Source organism: Lepisosteus platostomus, chromosome 24, assembly GCF_059453375.1.
Source record: "Lepisosteus platostomus isolate fLepPlt1 chromosome 24, fLepPlt1.hap1, whole genome shotgun sequence".
In the NCBI taxonomy this organism is placed as follows: Eukaryota; Metazoa; Chordata; class Actinopteri; order Semionotiformes; family Lepisosteidae; genus Lepisosteus; species Lepisosteus platostomus.
In genome coordinates this window covers 7081828-7106979 of record NC_142634.1, presented here as the reverse complement: position 1 = coordinate 7106979, position 25152 = coordinate 7081828, and the positions used below count along the sequence as shown (strand labels likewise).

Sequence of the window (25152 nt, the reverse complement as noted above, 5' to 3'; positions counted from 1 at the left end):
GGAAATTTCCTGCTGAATGGTGCTCTCAATGAGCATGGTTTCAGGGTTAAGTAGGTTAAAAGTCAGGAATACCCAATAAACCTTAGCTGTATCTGTTAAACTGGTAGTGCATTCAATGCCCAATGCAATGGTTTCGCAAAGCTTAACCACATTCTTTCACATTTTTGCTTTGTGGTCAATTTAGACAACAGTCCCATGTAGGGCCATGCAGTCTATAGAGCCACATATGCAAGAAAAAAAAAGTGAAGATAACATTGAACTATCACTTTTCCTAAACATTACTTCTGTCCTAAAACACAACCATGCCATCAAACATCCTCTATGTGTTCTAATAATTCCAACCCTAACCCTAGCTATGGGTTTGGGCCAGTTAGGGTTAGGGTTCAGATTTTCTTCAAAGAAACATAATGCAACCATAAACTCATTTAAGCAGAAAATATAGCTCAGGGCATCAAAATATTAGTTTGAAAAGAGTTAGCAACCTTGCCAAACCACACAAACTGTATCAACTGTGGTGCAATTTTATTTTTTGACAAGTATATTGTTATTGGAAATTTCCTGCTGAATGGTGCTCTCAATGAGCATGGTTTCAGGGTTAAGTAGGTTAAAAGTCAGGAATACCCAATAAACCTTAGCTGTATCTGTTAAACTGGTAGTGCATTCAATGCCCAATGCATTGGTTTGAAAAGCTTAACCATTTTCTTTCACATTTTTGCTTTGTGGTCAATTTAGACAACAGTCCCATGTAGGGCCATGCAGTCTATAGAGCCATATATGCAAGAAAAAAAAAGTGAAGATAACATTGAACTATCACTTTTCCTAAACATTACTTCTGTCCTAAAACACAACCATGCCATCAAACATCCTCTATGTTTTCTAATAATTCCAACCCTAACCCTAGCTATGGGTTTGGGCCGGTTAGGGTTAGGGTTCAGATTTTCTTCAAAGAAACATAATGCAACCATAAACTCATTTAAGCAGAAAATATAGCTCAGGGCATCAAAATATTAGTTTGAAAAGAGTTAGCAACCTTGCCAAACCACACAAACTGTATCAACTGTGGTGCAATTTTATTTTTTGACAAGTATATTGTTATTGGAAATTTCCTACTGAATGGTGCTCTCAATGAGCATGGTTTCAGGGTTAAGTAGGTTAAAAGTCAGGAATACCCAATAAACCTTAGCTGTATCTGTTAAACTGGTAGTGCATTCAATGCCCAATGCATTGGTTTGAAAAGCTTAACCATTTTCTTTCACATTTTTGCTTTGTGGTCAATTTAGACAACAGTCCCATGTAGGGCCATGCAGCGTATAGAGCCATATATGCAAGAAAAAAAAAGTGAAGATAACACTGAACTATCACTTTTCCTAAACATTACTTCTGTCCTAAAACACAACCATGCCATCAAACATCCTCTATGTGTTCTAATAATTCCAACCCTAACCCTAGCTATGGGTTTGGGCCGGTTAGGGTTAGGGTTCAGATTTTCTTCAAAGAAACATAATGCAACCATAAACTCATTTAAGCAGAAAATATAGCTCAGGGCATCAAAATATTAGTTTGAAAAGAGTTAGCAACCTTGCCAAACCACAGAAACTGTATCAACTGTGGTGCAATTTTATTTTTTGACAAGTATATTGTTATTGGAAATTTCCTACTGAATGGTGCTCTCAATGAGCATGGTTTCAGGGTTAAGTAGGTTAAAAGTCAGGAATACCCAATAAACCTTAGCTGTATCTGTTAAACTGGTAGTGCATTCAATGCCAAATGCATTGGTTTGAAAATCTTAGCCATTTTCTTTCACATTTTTGCTTTGTGGTCAATTTAGACAACAGTCCCATGTAGGGCCATGCAGCGTATAGAGCCATATATGCAAGAAAAAAAAAGTGAAGATAACATTGAACTATCACTTTTCCTAAACATTACTTCTGTCCTAAAACACAACCATGCCATCAAACATCCTCTATGTGTTCTAATAATTCCAACCCTAACCCTAGCTATGGGTTTGGGCCGGTTAGGGTTAGGGTTCAGATTTTCTTCAAAGAAACATAATGCAACCATAAACTCATTTAAGCAGAAAATATAGCTCAGGGCATCAAAATATTACTTTGAAAAGAGTTAGCAACCTTGCCAAACCACACAAACTGTATCAACTGTGGTGCAATTTTATTTTTTGACAAGTATATTGTTATTGGAAATTTCCTGCTGAATGGTGCTCTCAATGAGCATGGTTTCAGGGTTAAGTAGGTTAAAAGTCAGGAATACCCAATAAACCTTAGCTGTATCTGTTAAACTGGTAGTGCATTCAATGCCAAATGCATTGGTTTGAAAAGCTTAACCATTTTCTTTCACATTTTTGCTTTGTGGTCAATTTAGACAACAGTCCCATGTAGGGCCATGCAGTCTATAGAGCCATATATGCAAGAAAAAAAAAAGTGAAGATAACATTGAACTATCACTTTTCCTAAACATTACTTCTGTCCTAAAACACAACCATGCCATCAAATATCCTCTATGTGTTCTAATAATTCCAACCCTAACCCTAGCTATGGGTTTGGGCCTGTTAGGGTTAGGGTTCAGATTTTCTTCAAAGAAACATAATGCAACCATAAACTCATTTAAGCAGAAAATATAGCTCAGGGCATCAAAATATTAGTTTGAAAAGAGTTAGCAACCTTGCCAAACCACACAAACTGTATCAACTGTGGTGCAATTTTATTTTTTGACAAGTATATTGTTATTGGAAATTTCCTAATGAATGGTGCTCTCAATGAGCATGGTTTCAGGGTTAAGTAGGTTAAAAGTCAAGAATACCCAATAACCTTAGCTGTATCTGTTAAACTGGTAGTGCATTCAATGCCAAATGCATTGGTTTGAAAATCTTAACCATTTTCTTTCACATTTTTGCTTTGCGGTCAATTTAGACAACAGTCCCATGTAGGGCCATGCAGTGTATAGAGCCATATATGCAAGAAAAAAAAAGTGAAGATAACATTGAACTATCACTTTTCCTAAACATTACTTCTGTCCTAAAACACAACCATGCCATCAAACATCCTCTATGTGTTCTAATAATTCAACCCTAACCCTAGCTATGGGTTTGGGCCTGTTAGGGTTAGGGTTCAGATTTTCTTCAAAGAAACATAATGCAACCATAAACTCATTTAAGCAGAAAATATAGCTCAGGGCATCAAAATATTAGTTTGAAAAGAGTTAGCAACCTTGCCAAACTACGCAAACTGTATCAACTGTGGTGCAATTTTATTTTTGACAAGTATATTGTTATTGGAAATTTCCTGCTGAATGGTGCTCTCAATGAGCATGGTTTCAGGGTTAAGTAGGTTAAAAGTCAGGAATACCCAATAAACCTTAGCTGTATCTGTTAAACTGGTAGTGCATTCAATGCCAAATGCATTGGTTTGAAAAGCTTAACCATTTTCTTTCACATTTTTGCTTTGTGGTCAATTTAGACAACAGCCCCATGTAGGGCCATGCAGTGTATAGAGCCATATATGCAAGAAAAAAAAAGTGAAGATAACATTGAACTATCACTTTTCCTAAACATTACTTCTGTCCTAAAACACAACCATGCCATTAAACATCCTCTATGTTTTCTAATAATTCCAACCCTAACCCTAGCTATGTGTTTGGGCCGGTTAGGGTTAGGGTTCAGATTTTCTTCAAAGAAACATAATGCAACCATAAACTCATTTAAGCAGAAAATATAGCTCAGGGCATCAAAATATTAGTTTGAAAAGAGTTAGCAACCTTGCCAAACCACACAAACTGTATCAACTGTGGTGCAATTTTATTTTTTGACAAGTATATTGTTATTGGAAATTTCCTGCTGAATGGTGCTCTCAATGAGCATGGTTTCAGGGTTAAGTAGGTTAAAAGTCAGGAATACCCAATAAACCTTAGCTGTATCTGTTAAACTGGTAGTGCATTCAATGCCCAATGCATTGGTTTGAAAAGCTTAACCATTTTCTTTCACATTTTTGCTTTGTGGTCAATTTAGACAACAGTCCCATGTAGGGCCATGCAGTCTATAGAGCCATATATGCAAGAAAAAAAAAGTGAAGATAACCTTGAACTATCACTTTTCCTAAACATTACTTCTGTCCTAAAACACAACCATGCCATCAAACATCCTCTATGTTTTCTAATAATTCCAACCCTAACCCTAGCTATGGGTTTGGGCCAGTTAGGGTTAGGGTTCAGATTTTCTTCAAAGAAACATAATGCAACCATAAACTCATTTAAGCAGAAAATATAGCTCAGGGCATCAAAATATTAGTTTGAAAAGAGTTAGCAACCTTGCCAAACCACACAAACTGTATCAACTGTGGTGCAATTTTATTTTTTGACAAGTATATTGTTATTGGAAATTTCCTGCTGAATGGTGCTCTCAATGAGCATGGTTTCAGGGTTAAGTAGGTTAAAAGTCAGGAATACCCAATAAACCTTAGCTGTATCTGTTAAACTGGTAGTGCATTCAATGCCCAATGCAATGGTTTCGCAAAGCTTAACCACATTCTTTCACATTTTTGCTTTGTGGTCAATTTAGACAACAGTCCCATGTAGGGCCATGCAGTCTATAGAGCCACATATGCAAGAAAAAAAAAGTGAAGATAACATTGAACTATCACTTTTCCTAAACATTACTTCTGTCCTAAAACACAACCATGCCATCAAACATCCTCTATGTTTTCTAATAATTCCAACCCTAACCCTAGCTATGGGTTTGGGCCAGTTAGGGTTAGGGTTCAGATTTTCTTCAAAGAAACATAATGCAACCATAAACTCATTTAAGCAGAAAATATAGCTCAGGGCATCAAAATATTACTTTGAAACGAGTTAGCAACCTTGCCAAACCACACAAACTGTATCAACTGTGGTGCAATTTTATTTTTTGACAAGTATATTGTTATTGGAAATTTCCTGCTGAATAGTGCTCTCAATGAGCATGGTTTCAGGGTTAAGTAGGTTAAAAGTCAGGAATACCCAATAAACCTTAGCTGTATCTGTTAAACTGGTAGTGCATTCAATGCCAAATGCATTGGTTTGAAAAGCTTAACCATTTTCTTTCACATTTTTGCTTTGTGGTCAATTTAGACAACAGTCCCATGTAGGGCCATGCAGTGTATAGAGCCATATATGCAAGAAAAAAAAAGTGAAGATAACATTGAACTATCACTTTTCCTAAACATTACTTCTGTCCTAAAACACAACCATGCCATCAAACATCCTCTATGTGTTCTAATAATTCCAACCCTAACCCTAGCTATGGGTTTGGGCCAGTTAGGGTTACGGTTCAGATTTTCTTCAAAGAAACATAATGCAACCATAAACTCATTTAAGCAGAAAATATAGCTCAGGGCATCAAAATATTAGTTTGAAAAGAGTTAGCAACCTTGCCAAACCACACAAACTGTATCAACTGTGGTGCAATTTTATTTTTTGACAAGTATATTGTTATTGGAAATTTCCTGCTGAATGGTGCTCTCAATGAGCATGGTTTCAGGGTTAAGTAGGTTAAAAGTCAGGAATACCCAATAAACCTTAGCTGTATCTGTTAAACTGGTAGTGCATTCAATGCCCAATGCAATGGTTTCGCAAAGCTTAACCACATTCTTTCACATTTTTGCTTTGTGGTCAATTTAGACAACAGTCCCATGTAGGGCCATGCAGTCTATAGAGCCACATATGCAAGAAAAAAAAAGTGAAGATAACCTTGAACTATCACTTTTCCTAAACATTACTTCTGTCCTAAAACACAACCATGCCATCAAACATCCTCTATGTTTTCTAATAATTCCAACCCTAACCCTAGCTATGGGTTTGGGCCGGTTAAGGTTAGGGTTCAGATTTTCTTCAAAGAAACATAATGCAACCATAAACTCATTTAAGCAGAAAATATAGCTCAGGGCATCAAAATATTAGTTTGAAAAGAGTTAGCAACCTTGCCAAACCACACAAACTGTATCAACTGTGGTGCAATTTTATTTTTTGACAAGTATATTGTTATTGGAAATTTCCTACTGAATGGTGCTCTCAATGAGCATGGTTTCAGGGTTAAGTAGGTTAAAAGTCAGGAATACCCAATAAACCTTAGCTGTATCTGTTAAACTGGTAGTGCATTCAATGCCCAATGCATTGGTTTGAAAAGCTTAACCATTTTCTTTCACATTTTTGCTTTGTGGTCAATTTAGACAACAGTCCCATGTAGGGCCATGCAGCGTATAGAGCCATATATGCAAGAAAAAAAAAGTGAAGATAACACTGAACTATCACTTTTCCTAAACATTACTTCTGTCCTAAAACACAACCATGCCATCAAACATCCTCTATGTGTTCTAATAATTCCAACCCTAACCCTAGCTATGGGTTTGGGCCGGTTAGGGTTAGGGTTCAGATTTTCTTCAAAGAAACATAATGCAACCATAAACTCATTTAAGCAGAAAATATAGCTCAGGGCATCAAAATATTAGTTTGAAAAGAGTTAGCAACCTTGCCAAACCACACAAACTGTATCAACTGTGGTGCAATTTTATTTTTTGACAAGTATATTGTTATTGGAAATTTCCTACTGAATGGTGCTCTCAATGAGCATGGTTTCAGGGTTAAGTAGGTTAAAAGTCAGGAATACCCAATAAACCTTAGCTGTATCTGTTAAACTGGTAGTGCATTCAATGCCCAATGCATTGGTTTGAAAATCTTAACCATTTTCTTTCACATTTTTGCTTTGTGGTCAATTTAGACAACAGTCCCATGTAGGGCCATGCAGCGTATAGAGCCATATATGCAAGAAAAAAAAAGTGAAGATAACATTGAACTATCACTTTTCCTAAACATTACTTCTGTCCTAAAACACAACCATGCCATCAAACATCCTCTATGTGTTCTAATAATTCCAACCCTAACCCTAGCTATGGGTTTGGGCCGGTTAGGGTTAGGGTTCAGATTTTCTTCAAAGAAACATAATGCAACCATAAACTCATTTAAGCAGAAAATATAGCTCAGGGCATCAAAATATTACTTTGAAAAGAGTTAGCAACCTTGCCAAACCACACAAACTGTATCAACTGTGGTGCAATTTTATTTTTTGACAAGTATATTGTTATTGGAAATTTCCTGCTGAATGGTGCTCTCAATGAGCATGGTTTCAGGGTTAAGTAGGTTAAAAGTCAGGAATACCCAATAAACCTTAGCTGTATCTGTTAAACTGGTAGTGCATTCAATGCCAAATGCATTGGTTTGAAAAGCTTAACCATTTTCTTTCACATTTTTGCTTTGTGGTCAATTTAGACAACAGTCCCATGTAGGGCCATGCAGTCTATAGAGCCATATATGCAAGAAAAAAAAAGTGAAGATAACATTGAACTATCACTTTTCCTAAACATTACTTCTGTCCTAAAACACAACCATGCCATCAAATATCCTCTATGTGTTCTAATAATTCCAACCCTAACCCTAGCTATGGGTTTGGGCCTGTTAGGGTTAGGGTTCAGATTTTCTTCAAAGAAACATAATGCAACCATAAACTCATTTAAGCAGAAAATATAGCTCAGGGCATCAAAATATTAGTTTGAAAAGAGTTAGCAACCTTGCCAAACCACACAAACTGTATCAACTGTGGTGCAATTTTATTTTTTGACAAGTATATTGTTATTGGAAATTTCCTAATGAATGGTGCTCTCAATGAGCATGGTTTCAGGGTTAAGTAGGTTAAAAGTCAAGAATACCCAATAACCTTAGCTGTATCTGTTAAACTGGTAGTGCATTCAATGCCAAATGCATTGGTTTGAAAATCTTAACCATTTTCTTTCACATTTTTGCTTTGCGGTCAATTTAGACAACAGTCCCATGTAGGGCCATGCAGTCTATAGAGCCATATATGAAAGTAAAAAAAAGTGAAGATAACCTTGAACTATCACTTTTCCTAAACATTACTTCTGTCCTAAAACACAACCATGCCATTAAACATCCTCTATGTTTTCTAATAATTCCAACCCTAACCCTAGCTATGTGTTTGGGCCGGTTAGGGTTAGGGTTCAGATTTTCTTCAAAGAAACATAATGCAACCATAAACTCATTTAAGCAGAAAATATAGCTCAGGGCATCAAAATATTAGTTTGAAAACAGTTAGCAACCTTGCCAAACCACACAAACTGTATCAAATGTGGTGCAATTTTATTTTTGACAAGTATATTGTTATTGGAAATTTCCTGCTGAATGGTGCTCTCAATGAGCATGGTTTCAGGGTTAAGTAGGTTAAAAGTCAGGAATACCCAATAAACCTTAGCTGTATCTGTTAAACTGGTAGTGCATTCAATGCCCAATGCAATGGTTTGCAAAGCTTAACCACATTCTTTCACATTTTTGCTTTGTGGTTTTAGACAACAGTCCCATGTAGGGCCATGCAGTCTATAGAGCCATATATGAAAGAAAAAAAAAGTGAAGATAACCTTGAACTATCACTTTTCCTAAACATTACTTCTGTCCTAAAACACAACCATGCCATCAAACATCCTCTATGTTTTCTAATAATTCCAACCCTAACCCTAGCTATGGGTTTGGGCCGGTTAAGGTTAGGGTTCAGATTTTCTTCAAAGAAACATAATGCAACCATAAACTCATTTAAGCAGAAAATATAGCTCAGGGCATCAAAATATTACTTTGAAACGAGTTAGCAACCTTGCCAAACCACACAAACTGTATCAACTGTGGTGCAATTTTATTTTTTGACAAGTATATTGTTATTGGAAATTTCCTGCTGAATGGTGCTCTCAATGAGCATGGTTTCAGGGTTAAGTAGGTTAAAAGTCAGGAATACCCAATAAACCTTAGCTGTATCTGTTAAACTGGTAGTGCATTCAATGCCAAATGCATTGGTTTGAAAAGCTTAACCATTTTCTTTCACATTTTTGCTTTGTGGTCAATTTAGACAACAGTCCCATGTAGGGCCATGCAGTGTATAGAGCCATATATGCAAGAAAAAAAAAGTGAAGATAACATTGAACTATCACTTTTCCTAAACATTACTTCTGTCCTAAAACACAACCATGCCATCAAATATCCTCTATGTGTTCTAATAATTCCAACCCTAACCCTAGCTATGGGTTTGGGCCTGTTAGGGTTAGGGTTCAGATTTTCTTCAAAGAAACATAATGCAACCATAAACTCATTTAAGCAGAAAATATAGCTCAGGGCATCAAAATATTAGTTTGAAAAGAGTTAGCAACCTTGCCAAACCACACAAACTGTATCAACTGTGGTGCAATTTTATTTTTTGACAAGTATATTGTTACTGGAAATTTCCTAATGAATGGTGCTCTCAATGAGCATGGTTTCAGGGTTAAGTAGGTTAAAAGTCAAGAATACCCAATAACCTTAGCTGTATCTGTTAAACTGGTAGTGCATTCAATGCCAAATGCATTGGTTTGAAAATCTTAACCATTTTCTTTCACATTTTTGCTTTGCGGTCAATTTAGACAACAGTCCCATGTAGGGCCATGCAGTGTATAGAGCCATATATGAAAGAAAAAAAAAGTGAAGATAACATTGAACTATCACTTTTCCTAAACATTACTTCTGTCCTAAAACACAACCATGCCATCAAACATCCTCTATGTGTTCTAATAATTCCAACCCTAACCCTAGCTATGGGTTTGGGCCTGTTAGGGTTAGGGTTCAGATTTTCTTCAAAGAAACATAATGCAACCATAAACTCATTTAAGCAGAAAATATAGCTCAGGGCATCAAAATATTAGTTTGAAAAGAGTTAGCAACCTTGCCAAACTACGCAAACTGTATCAACTGTGGTGCAATTTTATTTTTGACAAGTATATTGTTATTGGAAATTTCCTGCTGAATGGTGCTCTCAATGAGCATGGTTTCAGGGTTAAGTAGGTTAAAAGTCAGGAATACCCAATAAACCTTAGCTGTATCTGTTAAACTGGTAGTGCATTCAATGCCAAATGCATTGGTTTGAAAAGCTTAACCATTTTCTTTCACATTTTTGCTTTGTGGTCAATTTAGACAACAGCCCCATGTAGGGCCATGCAGTGTATAGAGCTATATATGCAAGAAAAAAAAAGTGAAGATAACATTGAACTATCACTTTTCCTAAACATTACTTCTGTCCTAAAACACAACCATGCCATCAAAGATCCTCTATGTGTTCTAATAATTCCAACCCTAACCCTAGCTATGGGTTTGGGCCGGTTAGGGTTAGGGTTCAGATTTTCTTCAAAGAAACATAATGCAACCATAAACTCATTTAAGCAGAAAATATAGCTCAGGGCATCAAAATATTAGTTTGAAAAGAGTTAGCAACCTTGCCAAACCACACAAACTGTATCAACTGTGGTGCAATTTTATTTTTGACAAGTATATTGTTATTGGAAATTTCCTGCTGAATGGTGCTCTCAATGAGCATGGTTTCAGGGTTAAGTAGGTTAAAAGTCAGGAATACCCAATAAACCTTAGCTGTATCCGTTAAACTGGTAGTGCATTCAATGCCCAATGCAATGGTTTGCAAAGCTTAACCACATTCTTTCACATTTTTGCTTTGTGGTCAATTTAGACAACAGTCCCATGTAGGGCCATGCAGTCTATAGAGCCACATATGCAAGAAAAAAAAGTGAAGATAACATTGAACTATCACTTTTCCTAAACATTACTTCTGTCCTAAAACACAACCATGCCATCAAACATCCTCTATGTGTTCTAATAATTCCAACCCTAACCCTAGCTATGGGTTTGGGCCAGTTAGGGTTAGGGTTCAGATTTCCTTCAAAAAAACATAATGCAACCATAAACTCATTTAAGCAGAAAATATAGCTCAGGGCATCAAAATATTAGTTTGAAAAGAGTTAGCAATCTTGCCAAACCACACAAATTGTAGAGATTGAAGAAGGTGTTATGTGTGTTTGGGCAGTACAGTAATTGCTTCAGTGATGGACACAATGGACAGCAGACAAATTGAAATTAAAAGATGTGCAGCAACAAGGAGTAAGAAAAGATTATTTTAAATGTTAAAGATTCTGACGCTGATTCCCGGATGTCCATATAGGTATCTGAATTATAGAAGATGAAAGCACATGTTTCAGTTTTCTAATAAGTGCTAAATATTTATCAGATGGGATTTGCTCAACCCCTTGCTGATCATACATGCAACGAGGTAAAGAAATTAAATGAAATTGGATGGGTATGCATGTATGATACTTAATACTAATAATATACAGTACAGTCCATACATGTAAAGGTGAGCAGTGATACTAGTTTAGGAATAATGCAGATAATCGTCCATCATGTCTATCTGAAAACCCTGCTATTCCACTTTTAACATGCCATGTATCACGTCTCCCAGAATGCTACCGGTAGCCCCTCGGGGGAGAATTCTGCTATTTATTTATATCCTCAGTTTCGTCTCCAGTTTGTTCAGAAAAGCCATTGGGGATAGGAGTAGCAATTGCCAAAGACAAAAAAACAACAACAACAAATGGGCAGGTCTGACATGATGAAAGCAAAAGAAAGCAGAGAGAGGTTAGGATAGGAGCTTCTTTTTGTGCCTGTTTTGTTTTTTTTTTACACCATTTAACTGAGTAAACATAACATGATGTTTTGTCCTTTAGCTGATCAGTGATTATGATGGAATTGCACATATAATCTACTCTCCTTGTTTTATGGATCCTGCTTCTTCACATGCTCACCTGGCTGTTTTCAGAGGGATAATTATTCTTAAGCTCCCTAATACCCAATTATCCTTTAATTGCTTTCTTCTGGATACTCCTGCATGGGCTGGAAGTGGATCGCAGAGAGCCTTTCACGAACAGACGATATGTTGTGAACGTAATATATCACTTTGGTCATAAAGTATGCTAACATATGTAAAGCCGTGCGTATTATTTTTCCCTTCAATAAACGATCATGTTTAACAACAGAGGACTGAAAATCACGCCAAAATGAGTAAAAGAAAAGTAATCTCATTGTCTGGTTTAAGAACGTTTTGGACATATCCTCCTACACAAGCCATTATGTCTGTTTCGTGTGTCTTTCAGATTTCTCAGAGAAGCACGTGTATGCAGTGAAACATCGGAAGTGCTGTTAGAGACAGATATGTGACAGGTGATCAGCTAATTTGGTTAGATTATAGAATGGAAAGGAAAGCTTTTATCAGTACACTGAGGTCTGATTTATAAAACTGACCTCTGATGGTCCTTGTTGTTTATAGCATTCTACATCACCATGGTGGGTCATTAGTGACACCATGCTGTATTTGTCTTATACATAACTGCTTGACTGTGAAAAAGCATATGGATTCGATGTAGGTCAGGCTTTTGTAGGATGGAAACACTTGATTTGCTTTGTATTTGGAACAGCTGCACTCTTGTAAAATGGCATTTCTATAGAATTTGTTAACCATTTTTCTAATTTGTGCTAGTTAAGTCTAAAATGTATTCAAATAAGTAAAAGTGAAAGCTTCAGTAAATCATTATTTACACTTTGTGATGTTTTATTTATTACATTTTAAAGATGTTGCTGTCTATGAGGCAGACAGCTCAGATACCAGCATGGAATACCGAGTTCCTCAAGCACTCATTATAGGGAATACAAATGTATGCTTTATATGGTATCTTTACTAGTTCTGCAAGTGACTAATTTCCATATTGGTAGAAAACTTAAAATAACATTTTTCTTCAGTGATTGCTGATTTTCCCATTTAAGAGAAGTGAGCAGCTGGACTTTGATGGAGAAATTCAATGCAAAAATACCTCTGGGATTGATTCCTGTGCAGAAATCCACCTATTCTAAACTAGGACTCCCAAATTGCTCACAAGCAATCAGTATGTTCCTAGCAAGAACTTTAAATAAAGTGCTTTCAGATGGTGAAATTATGTTGATTTATATCTTTCTGCCCATGTTAGCTGCTCATTTCTTGCTGTAAACATTTTAAATATTCTTTGAGCATTGAACATTACACTGTCCTCTAGGACACTCAGACCTTGTCAGCAATAAAGATATACGTGGGTTACAAAAATATAATGATCTTATACAGGCACACAGTATGTGATTAATATACCAGGAATAATGGTCATGTATTTACTCCTATACAAGGCACATGCAATTATGGATATTGACACTTTGGCATTGCCTTCTTTAATCCTTCTTAATTTCATTTCCTTTGTTCTAAGCTTAATAACAGTGCGTGCATATCCATTACACTATGGTGGAGCTGGGAAATACCCTAGAAAGCCATACAAATACATAACTGCCTCCTCTCCCATCTTTTTTATCTGTGTTCATGTTCCATCTGTGATGGCCAAGACATGGAAAAGGGACATTTCCTTATGTCTTGTTCACCCAATTAAGAAGAGATTTTCCTGAATGGAAAAGATTCCCAACTGGCGTAGCCTATAAAAGCATTCGTCTGAGCACAGGCTGATCTAGGCTGATTGCAGGCAAGGTGTGGAGTTGTCAAACTGTTTTAACTGGACCTGTGGTCCAGCATCATCTAACCCACCCACCCGCCCGCCCGACATTGGACTGGAGAGAAATCAAGGTAGGAGGGAGCTAGAGGGAACCATGTTGTTGGGGAAGGCCAGGACAGAAGTTGCCTTAGAGCCACTGAAGGACTGACTACACTGAGGTTGAGTCCAAAACTGCTGCTGGACTTCTCATTGGGGTCATATGTTGGCAACTGAGTCCCTTGGGGTTGCTTTGTACTGTTCGGTCAATAGGTGACTCTGGTGAATAAATTGTATAAAGTGTAATGGGTAGAATGATAGACTGAAATAAATGGGATATGAAATATAATAATTGTCTGGTCAATGGATGCACTAGTGATTCTGGGAGATGAAAAGAACTTGTGAAGTTAGTAAGAGGCATAGCACCATTTATAATAACTAAGTGGCATAGTTGTGCACAAAACAAAAAAAACAGTCTGGGTTTTAGGGGTTACAGTGACATCAATAATGAATCAGGACTAAAACTGACAATCAACTTTTTTCACTTTTTATAAACTGTTCAGTTTGAGCATTTAGGTTTTGCCTAAAGATATTCACAAATTTCATTTGTAGATGATGAATCTAAGTATAAAGCATAAAAGATTATTTTTGCATGAATTGTTACAGACACTCTGAAAAATATCATTTTGTTAATCAGAAAATGTTTCTAAACCACCAAATGGCATGACTTTAAATTCATGCTAGCTATTTACTATTTCTGTGATTTTTTTAGTAAACATTTTGAAATAATAAATGAAATAGGGCAGTTTTCAGTACATTTAATCACATGGTGGTTGTTCAGAGTGAATTAACAAAAGGGAATTAAAATTAACTTCAACACAAAATCTCTCAGGGTTTAAACAGGATGCTTATCCTGAAGCACTGACTGCCAAGAAGTATGTGCCAATGTTGGCTTGAAAAGTACTGTAAAATAGGGCTTGGAAAGTGCTTGGAAAAATGCTTGTGTATAAATATATAGCACTTTAGCTTGTAATCTGATATTTGTAAACTTAAGTTGCTATTGATGGCTTTCAAACAATCAGTAACTGGAGTGCGTACATTGATTTTGAATTCATTTTAATAATAAAACACTGTTTAAATCCTGCTTTGTGCCTGGCAGAAAGAGACTCCAAGATGTTTAAATACCAAATAAAACACTTTGTAAAGGGATCCAAATAGCCAAACTAAATTGTTCCTGACAGCCTAGGGGTTGCATTTCCTTTCCAGGCATTTCCAGATTGTTTATCGAGATTGGATTTGGTATATACTGTATAGTCATGTTGAAAACTAAGGTTTAGAATGGGATCATTCATATAATTGTGATTTTATATTTTTTAAAAATCACATTGGTCAATGCATTTTAACAGCTGAAATCTCCTTCACCCGAATTTGCATAACTCGTTTAAGTGATTACATTATTATTTTTGTTGTGTTTTGTAATTGATAACTCGGATGCAATGCGTATACATTCATTTGCTATAAAAAATAGATTATATATAAACCAGTAGCTGCTGTTTAATGACATTTCGCTGCCTGCATGTTCCAAATATGTTCTCCACTTGGCAATCATGCAATCATCATACTGTAATTACGCCTTTTGAGTCTGGGGAAACCTGGTAATTTGGTTTGATTAGTTTTGCTAATGCCTTGGCAGAAAGCTCAACAGATAAGGAGAAGACACCCAAGAAAGTAACAAACATCAGGAGCCAATAGTCTTGTCAGGCACCACCTGGTATCCATCTGCATCACAATGGATTTATTTTTTTCTGTGTTCTGAGGTTTTAAATTGAAACTGAAACGCAAACATTTTAGTGGGTTTTCACACTGTGCCGTTTCAAGGGACGGATGCCGAATGACTGCCTTTGTTCGTTCCTGAACTGCAGAGTCTGATTTTCAGATTTTTTCAGAGACTGAGATTTTTGCTGTCGATTCCATTTTGTGGGCTATTAAGAAACTGCCTTGCTTATTGAACTGCTGTAGTGATGAAAAGGGAAAACACATCAAGGCTGCTTAAGAGGGTCCCACACCATCCGTTGCTGTTTGACACGTTCATATAACACGTCCCTAATGTATATTTTCTTGAATGTGTGTGCCCAGTATCCAAGGCTCCCAATAATGTGTTAGAGAATTCCACATATGGCACTAAAAACAATTAACCAATGCTCCACCACATTACTTCATATATAATTCTCATAATGCTAGTCCTAGTGAGCACAAAAGACCTTTCAGCCCTGTGGTTAATACTGCAGCCAACAATACCCCACTGAGAAACAGGCTGTTGTTGTTGCTAATTTATTAGTTTGTCTGCTCAGACACTATTGCGCTGAGTGAGACAAGATGGCGGTAATAGAAAAATGTGAGGAATGCACTTAGTGGCAGTCAGACAGACAGGAGGGCTGAGCTCTATGATATGTATAGTGGGGCTGCCACTGAAAAAGAATATTTGGAATCAGCTGCCTGGTGCAGACATGACTGCTTTCAAATAGTCACTGGGTCAGCCTGTGATTAAAGGCAAAAAAAGAGAGAAAAGGTTGAGTTTTAAAAGCAACACAAAAGGATGCATTTCTGTTTCTAAGTCTGGAGGTTTTGCTTTATAAACACACACAGAATTTTCTTTGAAGGGTCCATTTATCTTGAGAAAAGGGCACCATTTTGTGTGTCAAGACAAGATTTCTGCAGAGGAATGCTCTCATTGTGGAACATCTTTGAGTCTGCTGCACCAATTATACGGATAAAAGCACTTGTCTGCAAACCACAAAGTCCTGCAGGTGTCCAACTATGACATGTGCAGTGTGTGAGTGACCAAGTATACCCAACAATTATGGATTGCCAGTCACAAAAGTAACATCCTGGTAGAGTGGGTGAATGGGATTCATGTGTTTTCTCTGTGAAAGAAATAATTAATTGAAGAAATGGTGCTGAGTGCTGGATTCTCTGCTTGTCCTGTTCTTCAGCCAATAGTGAGGTGTGTCCCTCTTCTTAACAGCTCAACAGAGTCAATGAATTTATTTTTGGTTGCTTATTCTTAAAGAAATACTGAATTTTATCATTTTCATAAAATTATATCATTTTATATGGCAATGATTTTTTTCAAAGTGAAAAATAATATAAACAATACTGTAGATACTGTATATCAGTATTTGTAAAATTAAGACTAAAATATTCAACTGAAGCGCATTCATTCCTAATAGCAAGGAATTTGCTTGGGTTTCATGTATCAAATGCAGTGAAATTAACATTAATTACATTACTTTTTGCAAGGCATCTAAAATTACTACTTTGAACATTTGGTAATAATTTAAGTCTACTTTCCAAATACTCACGATGTATGAAGAACACTGTATTATATAAAAATGTAGTTCTACCATATGGAGATCGATTTTGATGATCCTCACCAAAACTTTGTGAAAGTAATGAACTTTTTTTAACTGTACCAGCATACAGATCATAATATCCAATAACAGCTTACAGTTCTGATTTTTTGTTACTTTTATCTTTCAGTAATGCCTGTACGACTGTTGCCAACTTTGCATCATTTGAAATTATAAAAAGTCCTTTCAAATGTGTACTTGAGTGCTAGAAAAAATGCTTAGCTCTGATTTTGAAAGCAAAATTACACTGGTGATAATATATAATACATCAGCAGGGCGGTGTGGTGGCTCTGTGGCTAAGGATCTCCGCCTGTGGCTGTAAGATTGCTGGTTCAAATCCTGCAGCCAGCAGAGGAATCCTACTCCGTTGGGTCCCTGAGCAAGGCCTTAACCCAACTGTTCCAGGGGCGTCGTATAAATGGCTGACCCTGTGCTCTGAACCCAAGCTTCTCTCCGTCTGTGTGTCTCATGGAGAGCAAGTTGGGGCATGTGAAAAGACAAATACGAGAAATTGTATATGGCCAATAAAGTGATCTTATCAGGTTATGTGGTGATGATTGATCTTGACAGAGAAGAAGACCTGAATGATTCAAATGAAAATTAGACATACAGGAAACTGGAAGGAAAAATATCTTGTTTATAATTATACAACTATTAATTTGCTTTGTAGGTGGTAAAACATGCTGTAAGAAACCATGAGAAATGGCTTTGAATTCCCTTAAGGATAAATACTGAAATCCTTGCATGCAAACCTTGTGTTGTCAGTATAGTGGGTTTAGTTATTCATTATATACAGAGATTTGTAACATGATGAATGGCTCTGTGTTTTTAACTTTATATAAACTCTAGAAGGGAGTCATAAAAAGTTAGTCCTTATGTTAGGTGCTTAATATGAACATAAAAGAAAGCCACATTGTACTGTATATTTAAAACCAGTACTACTGTATGTATCACTGTAGTGTAAAAGAGTCTTTTCATCATCTGATGAGAAAACATAAGATATTAATGTCAATCACTTCAGGGCAATGCTTAAACATGAAAACATGACAAAAATAAAAAATAAAAAGTCTGATTTTAAACAATAGTTTTATTTAAATAAAAGTCTCCCCCCATACACAATCTGTGTGGTCCCATTGAATGCTTTTTGAGTATAGTGACATAAACCATTCAAACAAACAAACAGAAATCATTGCACTTTTGGAAATAGAATACTTGTCTTTCTACATCAGCATGCTATACAGTTTTGTATATATATATACCTCTAAGGTTTTTTGACAACTCAGTGGGATTTTTGTTCCATTTGTTTCTCTTTGCAACATCTCACAGAGGAGACATTTAAAAAATGCAGGAGATAGAATATATGCTTTGAAGATGGCAAAATGTGAACCAAGATAAATTACTTCAGCTTCAGATACAAAGCAAAACACACTCATAGATTTTGAACTTGAAGTCTCTGTGGACATTTTTTAGATTTATATTGAGTAGCGCAAAATAATAAACACCTTTTGATCTTTATTTTTACCACAATTATTTTCTAACCACCAATTCTGTACAAAATGGTTAGATATTTTCAGAGTCTCAACAGAGTTTGCAATGAAAATCTGTGGAGAGGGAAAACAACCATACTACCTATACTGTTTCCTGATCTTTTTGCTCATGTACATAAGAGACATCAGACCTTCCTTCCCAGCTGTATCTCTAATCATCCAGATACAGTCTAACCATGTGGGTTTGACTCCAAAAACAAACATGGAGCTCATTTATCCATTTAGTGGTGGTGTTGTACTCTTACAAATAATACATAATGATCTTTCCAGAATATATTTCAACCACGTTTCAGTGTGGTGTCATATTCTCATCTGAATTCACTTGCAGCCTCTTACCCTCTTCACATATCCAGAGTGCCTTGTTAAATCTTGTCTGATGCTGAAATCTGTAAAATCATTAAAGCACTCCTCTGACGAATACAGTATGTCTTTTTCCACTCTTCGATGCGTTAGCAAATACAAGAGAATTGGGTTGATTTACATGATAAGTACCACTCAAAAAAAGATCAGCTACTTTGAAACAATAAAGAATAATTGAGACAGAACAATAGCCTATAAAACACAGGCAAACAATAATGACAATGTTTCTGACATCCTTTCTTCTGGAAAGTTATAAATGATCTAGCTAGACTAAAGGTTATACAGTATGCTCTATTATAAACAAGTCATTACCTTGATGAACCTATAATACCATTTCTGAGTTTACTGTATATTAGGTTTGAAATATCCTTGATAATCACAGTACTTGAATTTCCTATTTCAGACATTCATCAGTATTTATGCACATTGTGCTACAGTACTGTACAGTATGTACTAGCTGAATGTTACTGGGATTCTCAAAGACAACATTTGGTTAAAGAAAAAGGGCTTGAAAACTATGAATAATGCACTCTTTCTAACTGCCTTGCCAAATAAAAATCGTCTGTGTCTACCAGAGATACAATATAGTGTACTGTTTATTCATTTTCACTGGGAAAAGGTGCATCGTAGCTTGAAGTTTCATTAGGCAAAGCAATTACAGGGGACTCTCGCAGATATTAAGGACAGCTTTTCAATTTCCTTTATTGTCATTTTTCGTCTGTTTCTACATTTTGGTAATTCATCTCAAATTTAAAGTAAAAAGCTGCTGGCCCCAAGATTGTTGACAGGTTAAAAGGAATGCTACCCTCAGTTTGTCACTTTTCCATCTTGCTTAGAATCGTACAGAATTTAGGAATAGCCAGTCCTACCTGCCAAGCCAGCAACACTTGAAGATTAACTGAACAAGGCATTTCAATTTCCTAGCCCCCGGTCAGAAAATTGAGTTTTCTTTTGAAGGACTGTCAGATCTGTCACCAAAAATGTTTTGAAAAAGTACTTTGGGCAGTTGAAATTTCAGATGCTGAGTAAATTGTTTGTTTTTCTCATTTTTTACTTCTTTAATGTAAAATATGCATGCCTTTGGTGAACATATGCATTCCAATCTGAATGTCATTTTCTTTAACAGAAAAGTGTGTAAGCTGTATATGTTCAAAGAAAACAATTTAAAATAAAACATTCAACAACAACCCCTCCTGTATAATCTACCGCAGATATTATTTGCAGGGCACATCAAACATTATAGCTATGGTGTGGATGTGAAAAATAATTGCATGTGAAAATAAACATGTCAACAAACATTTTAAAAGTCAATTTATATTGTTTCATGCAAGAGTATTTGCCAAAGATTTACTGATTCATTACACTGATTCTGTGGATATAAAAAAACGCACAGAAAACTGGTAGATCCAATATATCATAGCATGCACATTAATAGTTCCTGAGCTTTTTGTAACATGAAAATAGCATTGTTTTATTCCTCTCTGCACTCTGTATTATCATACAGATCTCCAGAGTGTCCGTGAAAAAGAACGCAATCTGATCTGCGGTATTTCTCTGTAGAATCCCCATATGAAGGTGCCTGAGTGCACTGCCTCAGCACAGTGGCTGCAGCACCTCATGAACTCTTGCCCTTGATAATAGCCATTCTTCAGTACTGTATGTTAATCATCATGGCAGATTCACACTATCCATCTTGCAGGGAAGACAACAAGAGACAAGACTATGTTCAAAATGGCTCGCGTCACACTGATCGGCTTATCTCATTACTGTATCAATTTACACAGAGTGTTGGAAATAAAGCACTTATGACAGAGTGGACATCACCATGTCTGTTTGTTAATCGCTGGTATTAGTAACAGAGCTGAATGTAACAAAAGAAGGGCTTAAGGTTTTTTTTTTTTTGTCTGTGTTCTGTTTCATTTTGCTGATGAGCAGAAAGATTTTGCCTCACAAAGCCAGTACGTAAAATAATCATATCAGACGGAGTGTTTCCATTATTCGCTCTGGAGGCTTGTTGTAATACAAAGCCAGTAATTTGCGAATTTACAAACCTCAGCAGAAAATAATGATCAACAAACTTAATTGGAACAACAAGCAAATTACCACCCTTTTACAGTGGGGTGGGGGATGCATACTGTATGTGAGTGAGTGTGCACGTTTAAAAACAAAGAAAAACAAAAAATACATGCATCCCTTGGTAGTACTGTACCTATGGTCACTCGTAAAAGAACATTCAAGTGCACTGTGAGAGGCTGTGCACTGAGAGAGCTGACTCTGCACCTGTATTGCAAGAAGGAAACATATCAGATAAAAAATGTTAAGATCAGCAATCCATGTTGAGCAAATGTAACTTAATGAAACATCGGTTTATATTGCACTGAAACTTTTAATAGTTTTTAATCCATGGAATGGATATTGAGATCAAGTGTAGAGAGGTGCCCTGGGAACAGAACTGATATAAGTCCAGACTTGCAGATGTTCTGCGTGTAAACCTGCTATAAAACACACACACACACAACATGGCATGTTTTCAAAGTTGTACAATATCAATTCTCCAGCATCATCCTAACATAAATACTAATATGTGGATTCAAACAAAAAGCCAAGGCGAAGCAAGAGTGTTATTTCAATGTTAGTACCCAGGCATAACACTTATTTTCTTTCAGGTGTGGCAGTGTGGCGGCAGTATGGAGGTTTTGCCTTGCGCCCGAGTCGCTCACATTGAACGCACAAAGAAGCCTTACAATAACGATATTGATTACTATGCAAAGAGGAACGCACTGAGAGCCGCAGAGGTGTGGATGGACGAATTCAAGTCCCATGTATACATGGCCTGGAACATACCTATGAATGTGAGTACTTTTGCATGTTCTTAAAGCTGTTGTTTTTTGGGGAATTATTCCTAGGCTGGCATTTTTGAAACATTTGTCAACTGTAACATTGTTGGACCTTTCGATTTGCCTGCTCCTCAGGAGAAAAGCAATTTTCATATTACTGAGCTACAGGATGATTCTTAATTTCTTCAGGAAGGCAAGTCCATTATCTTGGAAGCTGTTATTGATCTTGCAGAACAACATAAGGAAGTTTACAAAGAATAGGAGGCTTTTGGGGCCATTTAGCAGTCAGTAGTTAATTCATCCAAGGATCTCATCCAGTTGTTTCTTAAAAATCTTCATCTTTGGTAAAGAACTATTTAATAAAACATAATAAATCATTAGATGATTTAGAATGAGCTACTGTATATAAACATGGCTGTGCAATACTGGAGTTATACCTTTGAATGGCTAGCCCAGTAAATGTTGAGGACTAATTGAAATGATGTGCAAATGAGGTAGAATTCAAAAACACTCTAAAATGTGACCTCTCTGCATCCCATGGGTTAATGATCACTTACCAGTCAATGCAAACAAGCACAGGATCAGCTTATTATTAAGCACGAAACCTGCTGTAGACTTAGCAGTAATACAAAAAACTATTTAGAATTTGGAGGATGCAAATGTTAAAAATATCAGATGGATCAGTAGCATTAGTTTGAATACACAAATGTGAAGATTGTTTTCATGGTGTTTATACACAATTCTGTCTCAGTTCTAACCATACTGTATCTATCAAGTGAAACTCTCTGGTCCAGTCAAACCTGAAATTTGCAACAACTTGATGACCATGCCATGAAACATTAACCTCATGGTAAAATTGCACATACTACAGTATATTCACCAATACAATAAATCCTGACATTCTCTTTACCAAATATCATTTTTAGCTGTTTTCGTTTATTGGATTTATTTTTAATTTAACAGTTCTGTGGTCTAAATTCTGGATATAGCTGGATACAACCCACCCTTTTGAAAACAGGGAATTTATGTAGATGCTTAAATGAGTGTAGTGACCTTCACACCCCACCCTCAATGTTTCTTCTTGTGAGAAATATTGTAAGCCAGTAATTGAAGTAGCTGTCATCATTACTTTAAGTATGCATGTCCCTGCTTACTGAAGCAATTGAAATGCTACAAGTAAATGGTTTCCTCAAGCACATAATTAAGTTAATTACTTTTAAAATATAAGATATGAAACAAAGCTAAAGTAAACAGAACAAAATGGTGATTTATTGAAATCTAAAATATGATGCGTGCATCGTGAGCTACAATTTCAAAGACCTAGCAAAATAATTCTTGAAGAGTACTGTAGGTGCTGCAATTAAAATATTTACACACAGCATTTGAAATACCGGAGCACTTAATGAAGCACTTTGGAGGTTAAACACCAGAGTCTGTTTTAGCTATTATACATTCTCATCATAAATCTTGGAAGGTGTCCACATTATACCATGAGTGCTTTGAGCTCTCATAATTAAAGACCTGATTAAAATTTGCAAAGCATAGCATCAGCTCTAATGGAGGAACAATGGGATTCTCATGAGAGTGGCATTACACTCATTCTCTTGTAAACACTGCCTAAAAAAGTTCACCTCAGAATCAATAGGATAGGTCTTTTCCACGTTTGGTGTGTTAGTTGTCATGCTGCAGAATGCGCTTTCAGACAGTTAAAGATAAAACAGTAGTGTATATGAAAGTGTATATTTCCGCCTTACATGGGGCATGGTGTTTGGGAATAGACTGCAAAAATGGGCAAGTTTAATAATGCTTTCTTTTACTGCATTTTAACCAATGTTATTCCTACAGCTCACTTTCTAAAGTTTTATGCTGCTTCTGACTCATGTTAAAAGTAAAAGGAGAAAATTCTCTAAACGTTTGTGCATTGATAGTTTCTCTATCCCTCTTTGCTAATTTAACAGAACCCTGGTGTTGATTTCGGAGATGTTTCGGAAAGAATCTCCTTGAGAAAAAGACTGCAATGTCGGAGTTTCCGGTGGTATCTTGAAAATGTCTATCCTGAGATGAGGATTTACAATAACACCATAACCTATGGAGAGGTACGAACTGAACTGAAACTGAATCCTTATTTTTAAGGTTTTAATCATTGTTTGTTAGAAAAAAAAAGTGATTCAGATGGAAATGTTTGCTGTTAAAGGAATTGTTCCAGAGATGATGACTCAAAATGAAATGAACAGTGTCAGTCCTTTGTACTGTGCTCTGTAATCTCCATTGTAAAGTAAACTAGGAGAACAATTTCAAATATATGATCAGATTATAATGGAGTCAGAGACTTGACAGGGAAAGTGTACAAAAGGAGTCATGTGTTGCCGTTGTGTTGCCTGTCATATCTGCAAATGATTGAGAAAATTTATGAATTATATTATTGGCCACTCACTTAATGTCCTATTTCTTTGTTGCAGCAGAAATAAAAAAAAACAATACATGCCAAAAAGTAACTATAAACATTTGCAGAATTACATATCAGATTATTAATATTGTACATGCAGTTAAAATATCATTGCTGTATAATATCACTTTGATAGTTTGTGTTCAGTTAAATAATGTTTGAATTTGCTATGGAGGATCGGGATAATCAGGACTATTCATGGTTTTTCATGTCAAGATAGAACACTTATTTGCAAACAAGACCATTCTATTGTTTCAGACTATTGTTGTAAATGTGGGACATCGACTTTAAACAATAGACCTCTGCTCAATTTCATTGTCAATGAATGTTCGTTCATTTATTTTTGTTAAATAGAACAAAATGTTACATAAAGCATTAAAAACAGAGAGATGTAATAGAATGTTATGTTCCCATAGCAACTGTGTCTAGTTCTATTGTTTTAAATGAGGACTGTAGGTGATTGGGTTTGAATTCAACACTTTAGGAACAGACATCCATGTTCGATTTACTAAGCCAAGGATGATATACATCACTAAATTATACCTAAAACTGTAGGCTTTTTGAGCTGAAAAAGATGTTTTAACAGTTACCCTCATAATTGTGACAATCTATTTCACATTGATTTCACAACAGAAGTAACAATATTATTGGAATATTAGACAGTATTGAAAGAAGGAGGCCACTAATGTGCTGAATGCCTTGTCCTACAACTACAGTAATTCTACATATAGAAATATTATGAATTCGGCTTACTTTATATTATTTTGACTTAGTGTTTACTGAAAACTGCTTTCATTTGCCAGTGATCTTTACCACAGTGAAGTGTCTGGCATATCTAACTCATAAGCATTGCTCTATAAGAATGCAAGGTGTGATGTTAAAGTCTTAGTACTGTATGAACTGAAGTGAAAGCACCAGATCGGGACACATCCCACTGTAACATAAAGATCCGGCTGCCACAGTGATATCACGGTGAATAGGTGGTCAGACATTCTTTGCAAATTAATACTGCAAATGTTTCACACACTGTCTCATATGCAGTCAATAGAATTAGGTATGAATCAGGTCTTGAGGCAGGAG

General features: G+C 36.1%; 1 protein-coding gene across 2 annotated transcripts in view; it reads left to right on the top strand.

The window, feature by feature from the left end:
- The window catches only part of galnt9 (polypeptide N-acetylgalactosaminyltransferase 9), a 147258-nt gene that overhangs the window by 114342 nt on the left and 7764 nt on the right, over positions 1-25152 (top strand). For both annotated transcript variants that reach the window (XM_088618116.1, XM_088618117.1), the window contains 2 exons: positions 21456-21641; positions 23585-23722. In XM_088618116.1, coding sequence (XP_088474242.1) covers positions 21456-21641; positions 23585-23722 — 324 coding nt within the window. The remainder of the gene's footprint in view (positions 1-21455; positions 21642-23584; positions 23723-25152) is intronic.